The sequence below is a fragment of the Agelaius tricolor genome, unplaced genomic scaffold (assembly GCF_023055355.1).
Source record: "Agelaius tricolor isolate 1412-34295 unplaced genomic scaffold, bAgeTri1.0.p SCAF_7, whole genome shotgun sequence".
In the NCBI taxonomy this organism is placed as follows: Eukaryota; Metazoa; Chordata; class Aves; order Passeriformes; family Icteridae; genus Agelaius; species Agelaius tricolor.
Window position 1 is genome coordinate 17,305,064 of NW_027269267.1, and position 10,478 is coordinate 17,315,541.

Below are 10,478 nucleotides of genomic sequence, written 5' to 3' on the forward strand. Positions count from 1 at the left end.
ACTTACAGATTTATTTACCTGGTCTAGTGGAGTGCACCCCTACCCAACAGGGTAGTTGGAATGAGCTGATCTTTAAGGACCCTTTAAGAACCCAAACCAGTCTATGATTCAATAATTGTAAAATTTCTCATTGCGAAGGGGGATCAATATCCACGTTTTTAGGGCGATTTAGGCTCATTAGGTTAAGACTTAATAGAGGTGTCCTCAGTGGCGCTGCTTTACCTACAGCCCCACCTCGCGGCCACAGCTGAGCACAGCGGCCAGAGCGCAGCACAGCGGCCCCGCCTTCCCCCGGTCCGGCCTCCGCCTTCCCCCGGCCCGGGCCCCACCTCCGCCTTCCCCCGGCCCCGCCTCCGCCTTCCCCCGGCCCCGCCTCCGCCTTCCCCCGGCCCGGGCCCCACCTCCGCCTTCCCCCGGCCCCGCCTCCGCCTTCCCCCGGCCCCGCCTCCGCCTTCCCCCGGCCCGGGCCCCACCTCCGCCTTCCCCCGGCCCGGCCTCCGCCTTCCCCCGGCCCGGGCCCCACCTCCGCCTTCCCCCGGCCCCACCTCCGCCTTCCCCCGGCCCCTCCTCCGCCTTCCCCCGGGCCCTCCTCCGCCTGCCCCCGGCCCCACCTCCGCCTTCCCCCGACCCCTCCTCCGCCTTCCCCCGGTCCGGGCCCCTGCTCCGCCTGCCCCCGGCCTGGCCCGGCCTCCGCCTTCCCCCGGCCCCTCCTCCGCCTTCCCCCGGGCCCTCCTCCGCCTTCCCCCGGCCCCACCTCCGCCTTCCCCCGACCCCTCCTCCGCCTTCCCCCGGCCCGGGCCCCACCTCCGCCTACCCCCGGCCCGGGCCCCACCTCCGCCTACCCCCGGCCCGGCCCCTCCTCCGCCTTACCCCGGCCCCTCCTCCGCCTTCCCTCGGCCCCTCCTCCGCCTTCCCTCGGCCCCGCCTCTGCTTACCCCCGGCCCGGCCTCCGCCTTCCCCCGGCCCCTCCTCCGCCTTACCCCCTCCGCCTTCCCCCGGCCACTCCTCCGCCTTCCCTCGGCCCCGCCTCCGCCTTCCCCCGGCCCCGCCTCCGCCTTCCCCCGGCCCCGCCTCCGCCTTCCCCCGTCCCCGCCTCCGCCTTCCCCCGTCCCCGCCTCCGCCTTCCCCCGGCCCCTCCTCCGCCTTCCCCCGGCCCCGCCTCGCCTTCCCCGGTCCCTTCCCTCCCGCCCCGCCCCGCCCTAGCCCGGCAGTCCTTTCAGGGCCGGGGGTCCTGTCTGCGGCGCCCTCGCCACCTGCGCACCCTCGCCTCTTCTCCCTTCCTCCCGCCTTTCCAGGGGCTCCTGTGCGCGCTCTTTCCCTCCTTCCCTCCCTCCCCGCCTCCTCCGTTTCCCCCTGCCGCTTCGCTCCCTCCTGGCGCCGCGTGTCTCCCGACATGGCGAGCACGGACGGTAGGAGCCCCCGTCCCTCGCCCTCTGCCCGGCCGGGCGGTGGGTGTGAGGGTGCGAGTGCCCGGGGATGTAAGCGGGGCTGCGGCGCTCCGGGATTCCTCCCCGAGGAGCTTCCGCGGGAGGTCGGAGCAGGGATGGCCGGCTGCAGTTCCCGTCCCGCCCGCCGCCCCCGAGGGTCCTGCGGGACCCCCGCTCCTGTCCCGTGCCCGCCCCGGTAGAATCCCGGCCGGTGCTGCAGCCCCATTCAGCCCCTCCACCCTAGGTTCATCCCTTCCCTTCCTGCAGTGCTGGAGGACGCGGTGGAGGAGCGTGTCATCAGCGAAGAGTACAAGATCTGGAAGAAAAAGCTCCCCTTCTTGTACGACCTGGTGATGACACACGCCCTGGAGTGGCCCGGCCTCACGGTGCAGTGACTGCCTGAGGTCAGCAGGTGAGGGACGGGAAGGTGCCGGGGAGGCGCTCGGCTCCTTTCCTGTTAACCAACCGTGTGTGCTGAGTACCTTGAGGATAAAACCCATGCGAGACGAGAGCAATTTGGGTTAGACTTCTCTTTGTTATCTTGTAGCTCTTTATTTTGCTTTCAGGAAAAAGGTCACAAGTTGATACTTCACCGACGTCTAGATTAGCCTAGCAGAAGGTGTTGTGAGGTGTGAACACAGAAATCTTTCTCAGTTCATTTCTAAATAAGAGATCTAGTGCTCATCTATAGTTAATTCTGATCGAGAAATCTATCTACTAAATTAGCTCATTCATAAAGAATGATTTTCCTCATGTGCTCTGTATATATTGTTCCATCAAGCTATAGTATCTATAGTACAGTATAGGTTTGATATCTTTTAAGACTGGACTTCAGAGAATATTCTAAAACTGGTTCTTTGCATCCTGGTTTTGTCCCTGGTTCATTGTTGAATTAATGTGTTTAAATTTCCCATTCTTCCATATCCCCCTGAAAAAAATTGTGGGTTCAGTTTATTTTCTTAAAGAATCATGAAGATGGGGATAGAACCTGTTCATGTGCCAACTACTACAGAACTTAAATTGTTGCAGTAACAACTCAGAGCTCCACTGAGGTAGTGGACAAGGACTGGTGTAATGGGGATTTTAGGTAGATATTAAAATACCCTGTGTGTAAGCTTCATGCAGTTATCAGAGGATGGTCTCTTTCTTCTGTTAAGTTCCACTTTACATATGGGATGTTTTACATGTTGGTTAGGTGATCACTTCATTTGGGTACCAGAATGTCTGGGGATGATGTTGAGAGATGTGAGCTAAATAGTCATGGCATGGAGAAAATGCAGTGGGGATTTGAGGGTGTGGAGCCCTTATGAGGAACACTTCTGCTTGCCTCATATTTTGCAGATTGACTTAATATTCAGTTTAAAACCTGGTATTTCCAATTATCCTCTGTCAAAATATGTAAGCCATTTAAGGCAAGGACTGCCTCTTTGTATGGCATCTGACATGATGGGACAGCTGTTCCTGATGCAAGTAAGTGCATGTGCATTGTGTTTCTTGTTTGGCTTTGTATTTTCCCCCCCCCTCTACATTTGGAAAGGGTGTAGTAATACCTGTGGTAGTTTATGATTGCCCAAATGATTCTGGATTGCTTGGATTCAGGAAACATAATTTGTTGCATTCAAGAATGCAGAGGTTGCTTGATTTTTACTGCTCACATTTGTCCTTTCAGAGATGAATGGCACCATCCATCCAGCTGTTCACTTTTAACTAAATGTTGCATTTAGCCACCAGAAGAGAAATTTGATTCAAGTTCAGATAACTGGTAAAAGCTCCTAAGAGAAGTAACTAAAATAGGTTGCCATTTGTCTCCTCAGTATTTATGTTTTATGGAAAGAGTATTGATTGTTTCCTAAATCAATACTGTGAGACTCTAGGGAAATTAGACCAAAGTAGGAATTGGTGTCTCCTTTAACTGCTGTGCAAAATGTAACTGTCCCTTTCAAGCCACAGTGGCAATGTTTACTGCCTTGCATTGTCACTCGAGCCTTGCTGGTTGTGTCTTTGGTTGGCTCATGACAGAGTCCAGTTTGCTTTATTACACAAAGCTTTGCACCAAAGGGGATGATTTCTTAGAGAGTGCTTCTTTTCTAGCTCCCTGAAGCCTTCAGGGTTGTTGATGCAAGCTACAGAACTTCTGGAACTGAGCACATAATTTTATTCCAACATTTATTATTCTAAACAGGCCAGAAGGATTATGCTCTGCACTGGCTGATTTTGGGAACACACATGTCTGATGAACAGAATCACCTGGTTGTTGCCAGAGTCCAGATTCCCAACAATTATCAGTTTGATTCTTTGAAGTCTGACAGTGAGAAAGGAGGTGTGTATGCAGCATTCTTAGGTTCTGTTTGAGCAGTATCATTACTGCTTTCAGTTGTTCTGATAATGATGTTCTAACTTTCTATTAAATACAAAAGTGGACAAATACTTAGCAGTCCACACTAATGCTTGACAATTAGAAAGAAGAAACTTTTTGTTTCAGAAGAGCTTCGACAACATTGATATGCAATCCCTACTAGAATGCTTACCAGCTCTCAGTTGTGGTGAAAACTGGTACACATCTACCTCAAATAAAAACTAAAGCTCTGAAAGAGGATTCTAAATATCAGAAGTGTTAATGGTATTGTGTTACATGTGTGAGTCTTTCCTAGTCTTTGCTTGGGTTTAATAAGGTGCTACCACTGTTTCTTGGAGTAGGGAAGATGCTGTGAAATGCTGTTTCAGTAGTCTGAAATAATGGATGGGATAAACTAACATTTTTCTGACAACTGTAGAACTTGGTGGCTTTGGATCTGTGACTGGCAAAATTGAGATGGAGATTAAAATTAACCATGAGGGTGAAGTGAACCGTGCCCGTTACATGCCGCATCGTCGCGACAAAAACACCTCTGCTGATGTGCTGGTGTTTGACTACACTAAACATCCTTCAAAACCAGGTGGGTCAGGCTCCTTGGAGCTAAGCAAAATGCCTTTTGTCACAGAGGGGTAAACTTGTGTTTAACTGTGATTGGGACAGAGTTGCTGGGCTCTGGAACCCAAAGGTTCTTATCTTCAGTGACTTTAACTTCTTGATTATGCTCATTTTCATAAAAGAATCTTGGTAGTAACAGAACTCTCTGAAGAGGTTCATGTATGAAATATAATTATTGCAACAGAAACAAAGTTCTTGGGTGATAATGATGCTTCTATGAATTGGTGTGCAAGGACATGCTAAATGAATGGAATTTTCTATCTTTCAGACCAAGTGGAGAGTGTAATCATGAACTTGGATTAAGAGGACACCGGAAGGAAGGCTATGGCTTATCATGGAACTCAAATTTGAGTGGACATCTTCTCAGTGCATCAGATGATCATGTAAAAAACCACATCTTTTCCCCTGTAAAAAAAGCTCAACTCCTAATTTATGCTGTAGTAGAAAATTGGAGAAAATCTGTCCTAGTGCAGCTGTGTATTGTTATGTGGGGAAGCTCTCACATATTGTAATTACATTTCTAAAGGCTGTAGTTGGTTTTAGACTGTTATCAACCACAAGTTCTTTTTAAGGTTCTTGATGTAAGAACAGAATGGTTTTATAGTTGTCTTCTGGAAAAAAACCTTTAAACTGGATTAGGTCAAGACCATAAATTAATAAGACTCTCAGAGATCAATAAATAATAGCTTATAAATTCCTTTGTGAACTTTAAAGTGTAAATTGCTTTTGTGACCTTCTAAATAATCCTTGGGCCTTGAACTTGCAGAAGGCTGATTGATAACTTAGCTCTCATTTATGCCATAATAAGTGCTCTTTTTCAAAAGCAAAGAATTGCTTCAGGAGTGTTGTCTCTTTATATGTAGAGTGTGATTGTTTATTTATTTGAAAGATGATACAATCAGAGTCTGCATTTCAATAGAATGTGGCTTATTTACAGATGGTGTGTTTATGGGATGTAAATGCTGGACCCAAAGAGGGCAAGATTGTTGATGATTTTTGGGTAAGGTCTGCTGTGTCCTGCTGATGCCCCTTTTCAACCTAGAAATGAAACAAAACACACTTTTGAGATGATATTGGTATGGGAGGTAATATAAAAGGGGATCTTTATTGGAGGCCTCCGGGGCAGTTTTGGAAGAATGTCCACAAAAGCCCACTCTCCATGGGGGTGCATACAATTTTATAAGTTTGTCAATTATGCTAATTTACTAAAAAAGCACCAATTAGGAGGACAAGTGCTGATGCAATTACCCCTCAGGTCAAACCCCTTCTTTGGAGCACCCCCCTTGGTACTGGCTGTACTTTGTGAAAATGTGCCTCCACGAGCTGTTTTCAACCTTGGTAGCCAGGGAGAACCAATATAGGATAGGGGCCCTTGGAATATGTTTTGTCTTTCTGCCTAGGGAAACAGCATGGGAAACTAACCACTAATACAATAGGCTACAAATGTATTTGTAAAGAATACAGAGAATATATAAAAGAAAAAAAGGTAAAACCAAAACAGAATCACTGCCACTGGACCTAGTCTACAGCACTTGGATAAAAAAAGGGTCTGAATTTTGGAGTGATTTCATGTAGCTCTTTATGGCAATCAGCTACAGTGATGGTGCAGATTCACTGAAATCTACATGCCACTTAGTGTGTTCACATCACTTGAAAAGAAGATGTAACTAATCTGTATGTCAGCATGTCAGCTTCATGGTGCAAGCTGTTCATGTACAACAGACAGAAAATACTGAAGGTTTTGGAATGAATTCTGTACCTTCAGAGTTGAGTTTAGTAATAAAAGCTGTAGTGACAGAGAACTTCCTATAAAAACTTAAGTTTGTTTGTTTTCCCTCTTTCCTCCCTGCCCCAAGCCCTTCACTGCCACAGCTGGGGCACAAGATCTAATGCCATGTCCAAGCCGAGTCACTCAGTAGATGCTCACGCAGCCGAGGTCAACTGCCTGTCCTTCAATGCCTACAGCGAGTTCATTCTGGCAACTGGCTCTGCTGACAAGGTTTTCACTTGTGTGTACTTTACATTCCTGAGCACTGCAGATGAAAGCCATTATAGTAAAGCCAATTTCTTGTTGCTTGTGTCTCCCAGACGGTGGCTCTGTGGGATCTTTGAAACTTAAAGCTGAAACTCCATTCTTTTGATGGATGAGATTTTTCAGGTGGGTAAACTACTTACAACTTGTAGAAAAAAACCAAAGAAGAGTACTGACTTGGACAAGAATATGTAGATTTGCGTTCTTGCAACACAAATAAATCTGTTGAATCAAAATTCACTATGTTGAGTTTGACAATTACAAACAGTACCATGTAGTTTATTTCTGCTCTTCCCCACTTTGAAGCAAGTAATCAACAACTTACTGCTAAAAAGATACTGGGTGCCACAAGTACCTTAAATACAAGTAGAAGGTTTCTCTAAAATAAAGTGCTATGGAGAGGACTTGGGTTCAAGCCTAATTCTGTGAACTTTGCCTATTTAATTAAGTGCAAGTAACAGGGATTTTTAGACAGATTTCATGAAATATTGTAAATCTGTAACAGTGAAATAATGTTGTCTGTTCAGTATGAGAAATCTTAAAGACTAAAGCAGTTTATTTGAGCTGCTGAATGTCCTCTGTGCTGGAAGAAACTGATTTACAGAGTATAGTTAAAAATTAGTGGCCAGGGTGCTGGTTATTCAGGATATGCTTTGGAAATCAGTAGCTGCTCCCTGAAGTTGTTTCCTTTCAATAGGTTTACTGGTCTCCTCATAATGAAACCATTCTTGCTTCAAGTGGTACCGATCGTCGCCTGAACGTGTGGGATCTGAGGTGAGGAACAATTCCTGTCTCTTAGTCTATGTGAACAGATGGTTAAAAAAAAGGCTGCAGGCCTGCATTATTTGGCAGGTTTGATTTGTGCTGTTCTCTAGCTTTTCTTGCCTACCTCAGGTCTGGTCTTCTGGGTATAAATAGAAACAGCACAGTACATGTAAAGTTACTTCTCCATCAGGGTTTCTTGCTAATAGCATTGTTTTCTGTTGTCCACTTGTTGCCTAGATTCAAAAGACAAAACTTGCAACAGTGTTAAAGTGGTAGGATAAAAAGCAGTTCTTTAATGAAAGCTTTCAGGTGCACAAATATGGCTGTAAGTGTATGTGTGAAAAAGAATTTTCTGCAATTTTAAAAAGGTTAATTAATTAGTTTATCTAGCAGGTATATCCAATAGGAGATCAATTGGCTCAGTAAAATATCCTTGGGTCCTTTGGAGTTGGTCTAAGAGTTTCTTTGCCCTATTTCTTGTTATGTCGCTCAACTTCTGGTGGAAAACAAGATGTCCTTGTCAGAAATTCTGTTCTTAAGAATAAGACTAAACAGAATTTCAGAAATGTGTTAGAAAGGTTTAGCTAATTATTCTAAATGTGAGTGAGGGCAGGAAATGTACTAGAAATCATACAACTATATATTAAAAATCTACAAAGCTACAAATATGAAAAAGGCTAAAAATCTTTGGGCATCACATCAGTAAGTGATTTTTGCCTCCATGTGCTTCACAAGTTAAGATTCCATTTCAGTAATGACAGTGCCAAGCAGTTGATGTTTTATACCTGGTGCTTTTAGATATTTCACAGTGAGAAACACAAATTGCAAATATGGGAAACAAAGGCCAGGAGCTGCTCAGTTAAGCTGACAGAGAATGCAACTGTCATTTTAATAAAAAGTATAAACTACTTTCTTGCAGTAAAACTGGGGAAGAGCAGTCTGCAGAAGATGCAGAAGATGGGCCTCCTGAGCTGCTGGTACCCTTTTGTTCAGGTTTCAGTGCTGACATGCTGTGTGGCAGTGGGATGTCTTGTCACTGTGCTGCTAAAACTGCAGCTGTTCATAAATCTTTTCACCTCCTGAGTTTCCAGTCCAGTGCTTTAATTTGCTGTAGGCTTCCTCTCTTCAGTTCTGAAGGTTTCCCCATGTCTTGTGTGACTCTGTAAGTGCTCTTAGAGATAATCAGAATGAAATGTGGCTGGATTTCACAGCCCAGCCCTCTGTGAAGAGAGACCATTTTGAGGATGTCAGTTGTTGCTGTAGTAATAGGAACTGTTATCTCAAATGCTGTCCCAGCAACTGCATCTGTGTCCATAAGCAGCAAATGGAAGCACTTGAACACCTTCCTTATGTCTGTTGGGAATCTCTAGTAGCAGGGTTTTCTTTGGATAGTTGTTAGCATGATGAATTTATCTTGAGAATCCTGGGTTTAAACAGATTTATCTAGAGTTGAAATGGCTTACTGAAGCTTGTGGGGTTTTTTAACAGTTTATTCATGGAGGACACACTGCCAAAATTTCAGACTTCTGTTGGAATCCTAATGAGCCTTGGGTAATCTGTTCTGTATCAGAGGACAACATAACGCAGATATGGCAGATGGTGAGTGTCACAACAGCTCTTGAATTACTCTAAAGCTTGTTGTATAAATGAAACTGAGAAGGCTTGTTCTTCTTGGGGCAGCCTGTGCCTTCAAGGACTGAAAGTTGTCTGTGCCATATACTTCTTGATCTAATCAGAAAGTGTAAGACTTTAAAAAGAAAACCAAGACTAAACCAACTTGAATAAAAGCAACTGCTAGTTAATTCTTGATTCCAAGTTCTAGGTACTAATTGACATTAAGATTTATTCTTAACAAAGCAGTTGCAAATTTATATCCAGTATTAGCCAAGACTTACTCTTGCCCCTCCTCCCTCATATATTGGCTGTAAAGCAGGATGCCTTTTAAATCCCCAGTTATTTCATATTACTTTACATTACAGGAAATTGATCAGCTATCTTAGAAATGTGGAATAAAGTAATTTGGGAATAAACTGAGTTAAAAAACTCTTAACAGACTAAAATGTGTGTCACTGGTCAGGCTTCTTTTTTTAGTACCTGTGGTTGAAATAATTCCAAATAAAATGTTCATAATAGGGCTAGTGGTTAAGTGGCTACTGCTTTTGCTGTTGAAATGGAGCAGTGCAAGAAGGCAGCTGCCAACATGTAGCCACTGTGTACACATTTCTAAATTTGGCAACCCTTTAAGAAAGGGCAGGAAGAAAATTCCATCAAGGAGGGGATGATGGTTGTGCCACCTTGGTGTTATAGAGGGGTTTTTCTGTATGAAGTGTAGAAGATTGTTTAAAAACAATTGTGTGTATCACTTGTAATGTTTTGTGTCTTCAGGCAGAAAACATTTACAGTGATGAAGAACCAGATATAACAGCAGCTGAACTGGAAGCTCAAGGAATGTAACTTTTCTTCTTTAAGGAACTACTGGGAATGACATAGTAATGTAATTTGACTACAGTATACATAAAATAAAGCCCTTAAAGAAATGTGCAAAGAACCCCACAATCACTGGGCAGAAGCATTGCATCAAAACAGGAATATTCCTAATTGGATTAAGGAAAAAGCTTGTATAATCAAGTTGTCATGGGATACCCTTGGTTCTGTGGGCACTTTGAGCTGTTGTATACTGTACAGCAGTTAACTTTAGAGAAAATAAGAATGACTTAATATCTGTGTCTATTTTTTAAAATAAACTGTGTGTGTGTTCATGTAAATTAGTCAAATCCTCACTCTTCACACATAGAAACTGTATAAAAATACCCTTTTGTATTAATATGTAAAAAGAGCTTTTCACTTTTACACACCACTTTTAGATTGGTTTTGCATAAATAAAATCTATTTTTAAAAGTGTTTGGTGTGTTTAATGTCCACTGGCATAACTTAAATGCCTTCTTGCATTCAGTAATGGAATAGAATTTAATTGCTGCCTGGTGATAAAGTTATGTATTTTTTAGTTTATAACTTAGCCCACAGTTAAAAATCTGGGAAGATTAGAGTTGTCCTCATGCAAAAAAAAACCAGTGGAATTCATAAGTTGACTTCTTCACAAAGGGCATGGGTATAGAAGGAGGTTTAGGGAATCCATGGGGAGAGCCAGTAGATCTCTGTGAAGTTCAAGTACAAATCTTGAGCAGACTCAAGTAACTTCTTTGTGTTTGGGTGATTAGTGGTTGGATTTTGTCTGTAGAAGTTGGTGTGCTGGGAGGGGTTTTTTGGGTGGTGATAAAAGCAC

The 10,478-nt window shown here is 44.6% G+C and overlaps 1 protein-coding gene across 1 annotated transcript; it reads left to right on the forward strand.

Moving 5' to 3' along the window:
• The first annotated feature begins 213 nt into the window (after positions 1-213).
• On the forward strand, positions 214-10,096 carry RBBP7 (RB binding protein 7, chromatin remodeling factor). The gene is given in 12 exon segments (XM_071431123.1): positions 214-1,409; positions 1,695-1,820; positions 3,610-3,747; positions 4,202-4,363; positions 5,799-5,884; positions 6,197-6,397; positions 6,487-6,539; positions 6,541-6,556; positions 7,128-7,204; positions 8,115-8,172; positions 8,684-8,794; positions 9,581-10,096. Coding segments are annotated over 12 exon segments (1,113 nt in total). The 5' UTR covers positions 214-1,393; the 3' UTR covers positions 9,650-10,096.
• Positions 10,097-10,478: the final 382 nt, after the last annotated feature.